The 4,336-nt window shown below is 36.4% G+C and overlaps 1 protein-coding gene across 1 annotated transcript; it reads right to left on the bottom strand.

Moving 5' to 3' along the window:
• Positions 1-338: 338 nt before the first annotated feature.
• LOC130510694 (ATPase 2, plasma membrane-type-like) lies at positions 339-2,498 on the bottom strand. The gene is made up of 5 exons (XM_057007267.1): positions 2,330-2,498; positions 2,016-2,135; positions 1,683-1,919; positions 599-1,588; positions 339-522 (listed from the first exon to the last, which is right to left on the bottom strand). The coding sequence occupies exons 1-5, from the start codon at positions 2,369-2,371 to the stop codon at positions 343-345; spliced, it is 1,569 nt and encodes a 522-aa protein (XP_056863247.1). The 5' UTR covers positions 2,372-2,498; the 3' UTR covers positions 339-342.
• Positions 2,499-4,336: the final 1,838 nt, after the last annotated feature.

Genomic DNA, 4,336 nt, shown 5'->3' with positions numbered 1-4,336 from the left:
TTAGGGTGCCATGTCATAATTTTTTTTTCAAAATTAATATGGTGATGACACATGTCAAAATCACTTCTCAAATATAGACTAGGGGATATTCCCTCCATTTTGATTTAACTTTTGTTGTATGGAAACATTTTCGTTTTAAAATAAGTTACGTTTTATAGTTTCAATACAAAATTTATTAAAAAAGATTCTCTACTTTATTTTTTTATTGGTTGAAATATGATTATGTGTATGTAATTGTGTTTTTATTTTGGAAATATACAAAATTAAATATTTTTTTTTAATTTGTGTACATATATACCTAGAAGACAACTAAAATGAAATGGAGAGAATATAAGATATTTTTCAACTTCTGATGTGATGTGAGACTTTATTATTACCAGTGATCATCTTGACGTTAACACCAAGATGCAAAGCCCTTCGAATGGTTTCAGCACTGTCATGTCTTGGGGGATCAAAAAGTGGCAATAAGCCAACAAACTCCCACCGTCCACCTGGGCTTTCCTTTGTTTTCTCTGGCACCGTCTAAAAGAAAGAACACAAACAAATGAATATTTGTTTCCAAAAAGAACTGAAACTAAATGAGTATCAAGCTAAGTACCTGGCGAGAAACAGCCAACGACCTGAGACCACGCTCGGCATACTTCTCGATAATATCGAGCACTCTCTTGCTAAGGTCATTGCTGGCGTTGCAAAGCTCGAGGATCTGCTCGGGAGCACCTTTACTGACTCTGTGCCAGTTACCACTAGAGTCTATGTAAGTCAAAGCAGTTCTCTTATCAGTAGGGTTGAACGGAAGGAAGTGAACTTCTCTGATTCCAGCTCGAGCCTCCTTCGGATCAGCAAGCATCCCAACCATGGCTGCATCGATAGCATCCTGGTTCTCAATTCTTGAAGCCATAGCCGCAAATAAAAGAACTTGATCTTTCTCCACACCCTTGCAGAAAACCTCAACCAAGTTTTTATCCACACTCAGTTTGTTAAGAGTTAGCGTTCCCGTTTTGTCACTGCACAGGACATCCATTCCAGCCATTTCTTCAATGGCAGTCATACGCTTGGTGATGGCACCTTGCTGCGCAAGCTTGTGAGAGCCAATAGCCATGGTTACAGACAAGACGGTAGGCATAGCAATAGGGATACCACCGATCAATAGGACCAAGAGATTATCAATCCCATCTCTGTACTTTCGGCGTTGGATGGGGTACATGACGAGAATCTCAATCACCATACCGATGGCAATGGAACAGATACAGAAGTTTCCAATAGCTGTAAGAACCTTCTGGAAGTGTCCAACTTGGTTTGTGCTGTCCACAAGGTGAGCAGCTTTGCCGAAGAAGGTGTGAACACCTGTGGCGATGACAACGGCTTCGATCTCTCCTTGTTTACAGGTTGAGCCAGAGAAAACTCCTTGGCCAGGGTGCTTGGTCACAGGGAGGGACTCTCCGGTAAGAGCAGACTGATCCACCTTTAAAGGATCACCTTCGAGCAGACGAGCATCGGCAGGGATGATGTCTCCAAGTTTGATGCTAACGATATCTCCCGGGACAAGAATAGCAGCTTCTTGTTCACTCCATTTCCCATCCCTAAGAACCTAGAAAATTATAACAAATAACATTAGCTTTTGAAGAAACTTTGATGCATTCTTTAGATCAACTTCACAAAGCATCCTCTTATGACAAACAAACCTTGGTTTTAGGAGCAAGACCAGCCATGAGAGCAGCGGCAGCGTTACCGGCATTGTTCTCTTCAATGAAACTGATGGTAGAGTTGATGACAAGAAGACAGATGATACCAACAAAGTCCTGCCAATCCGGAGGCCTACCGTCACCGTTGGCCAAAGCAATAGCCATGATTGCAGCAGCTTCCATGACCCATGAAAGGGGATTCCACATGAACCCCAAAAACTTGAGAATCTTGCTTTCCTGTAAATATTTAGTGTACAAAAGCATTTTAGTAAACAAACAACAACTAAATGCAAATAGCAAAAAAAAAAAAAAGAAGAAGAAGAAGTTAAAGACCTTCTTCTCTTCGAGCTTGTTCAAGCCAAAGATCTGAACCCTGGCTTCCCCTTCCTGAGTCGTCAAACCTTCCTTCGTACATTTTAGCTGCTGGAAAACTTCCTCTATTGGACATTTCTCCTGCAAAACAAATCAATGAGATAAACAGTTTAAAGTTATTCAGACATTTTCGTGCACAAAAAGATTGATAATATATCTTCAGAAAGAGAAATGTTTGTCTTAAACACAAAGAACTTGGTCGGAACTGATTCAAAATTTGTAATAATGCATTTCGGTATTGATGATCATAAACAGAGAGATAAAAAAGTTGTTACCAGATCAACAGTCTCGTTCTTGATATTCTCAAGACTCGACATCTCTCCCTTCCTTCACTTCAAAAAAAGAAAAACTTCCAAATGGCTTCGAAGAAGTCACTAGAACGACAGCTGTGTGCACCGTTTCACTCGATCATACGGATTCCGGGAGAGAGGAGTAAGAGAAAGTATGAGGTGAAGCGGGCTGTGTTTTGTAGCAGAAACGAGTCTCTGTTTTTATACTACCAAAAACGACGAATTCATCAGCCGTTTAGTAATTGTGGGTCCCAATAAGTAATCTCCATTTATCACGCCTTCTCCTTCATGAATTTTATATATTTTTTTAATCTCCTTTCCTTACTTGTTGATTAGTAATAGCATTACCTTTGATATCGTTCAAATTACTTGTTGTGGCCTTGTCCCTTGTGGGTCTCCTTTCTACTGAAATTGTGGAGAAACTTATTTAATTTGACTGTTGTAAAAAAAAATCGACCATGAATTACATTATTTCTTTAGTTACTGCTTATTAGTATTACACACAAACAAATAAAGAGTTGCAAATTTTTTATTTGGTTTAAAAAAAAAATATGTATGTTTTTTACAAAAAAAAAAATATATATGTTTGATATTTTGATGAAAGCTCGTATGAGAAAATAAAAATTTATTTTTAAAATTTGTAAGTCAAAGAGTTATTGCTCCCAATAAATAATCATATCAGGAAAGATATAATTAGTGGAGGTGTTACACTGCTGTGAGATTTTAAATTAAAGTTGACAGAAGGCAACATACTTCTTGCTGCATAACGTATATTCCTCTTATTAATTTAATATTGTGCTCTGCCACCTATTTGGTTCCATATACTTTTTTCCATTCATAATTCATGCTGAAAATTTCAACTAGAAATATATATATATATATATATTTCCTTACAAATTCATTTTTAATGGTTTGGGTTCGTATGTTTATTGGCTGGCTTAATTAGGAAGAAAATCTTGCTACTCACTGTCTGATTCTGCATTACTTGGAATTTACTTGTAGAAATACTGATTACTGAGATAAGTGTAATAATTTAGTTTTATAGGAAAATAATATGTGTGTCTATAGTTTTTGTAGCCCTATGTAATGCAAAACTGTCCCTTCCAACTTCCAAGGTGCATCATGGCAGGATCGGCAGGGGGCATGATGTCACATGTTGACATTTTTTATGGCATCATGGTAATCTCTCTCATGCCTTTGACATTTTTCATTAGTCATACAATACCATTAGTAAGTTGCCAGAATTGTCACTATCATGAAGGCGATGGTAAAACTGCTTTATATCATTAAGTAATACTATATTATTCTGCTGAGGTATTTATTTGAGGAGTATAAAAACGACCTAATTGGTACGTACGGTCATTAAGAAGATATAAATCGGTTTCATCATGGACTTGACATATTGTAACTTTTTGTCTTTCATCTTTTCAATGATTAATGAAAAATGTCAAAGGAATGAGAGAGATTGCCATAATGCCATGAAAAATGTCAGCATGTGACTTCTCGTTTCCATTGCTGGCCTTGTGATGATGCAGCTTGAAACTTGAAAGAGACAATCCAACATATTGAGTAGTATGTTATACCCGCATATAAGTCAATGCCCCAAATTTGAATTTAATATGCTGAATATCACAAAAAAACCTCGTAAAATAAATATGTATTTCTAGTTTAAAATTTCAGAATGAATTATATCAAATACTATAGGTGGCAAAATACTAATACTGAAATAGTTAGCAAGAGGAATATACGTTAAGCAGCAAGAAGCATGTTGCATTTTTGTCAACTTCATTTAAAATCCCACAGCAGTGCACCTCCACCAATGTTTTATTTCCTGATATAATGATTCTTGGTGGAAATAACTCTTTGACTTACCATTTTTTTTGACTAACTTTGACTTACCATTTTTCAAAGAGATATTGCAACAAATATGCTTTTACAAAAAATATGTTGCAATTTTTCGTTTGAGCTTCATCAATAAATTTAACAAAAAAT

The sequence above is a fragment of the Raphanus sativus genome, chromosome 4 (genome assembly GCF_000801105.2).
Source record: "Raphanus sativus cultivar WK10039 chromosome 4, ASM80110v3, whole genome shotgun sequence".
NCBI lineage: Eukaryota > Viridiplantae > Streptophyta > Magnoliopsida > Brassicales > Brassicaceae > Raphanus > Raphanus sativus.
Note: the sequence above shows the minus strand (reverse complement) of the source record. Positions and strands in the feature narration are given on the sequence as shown.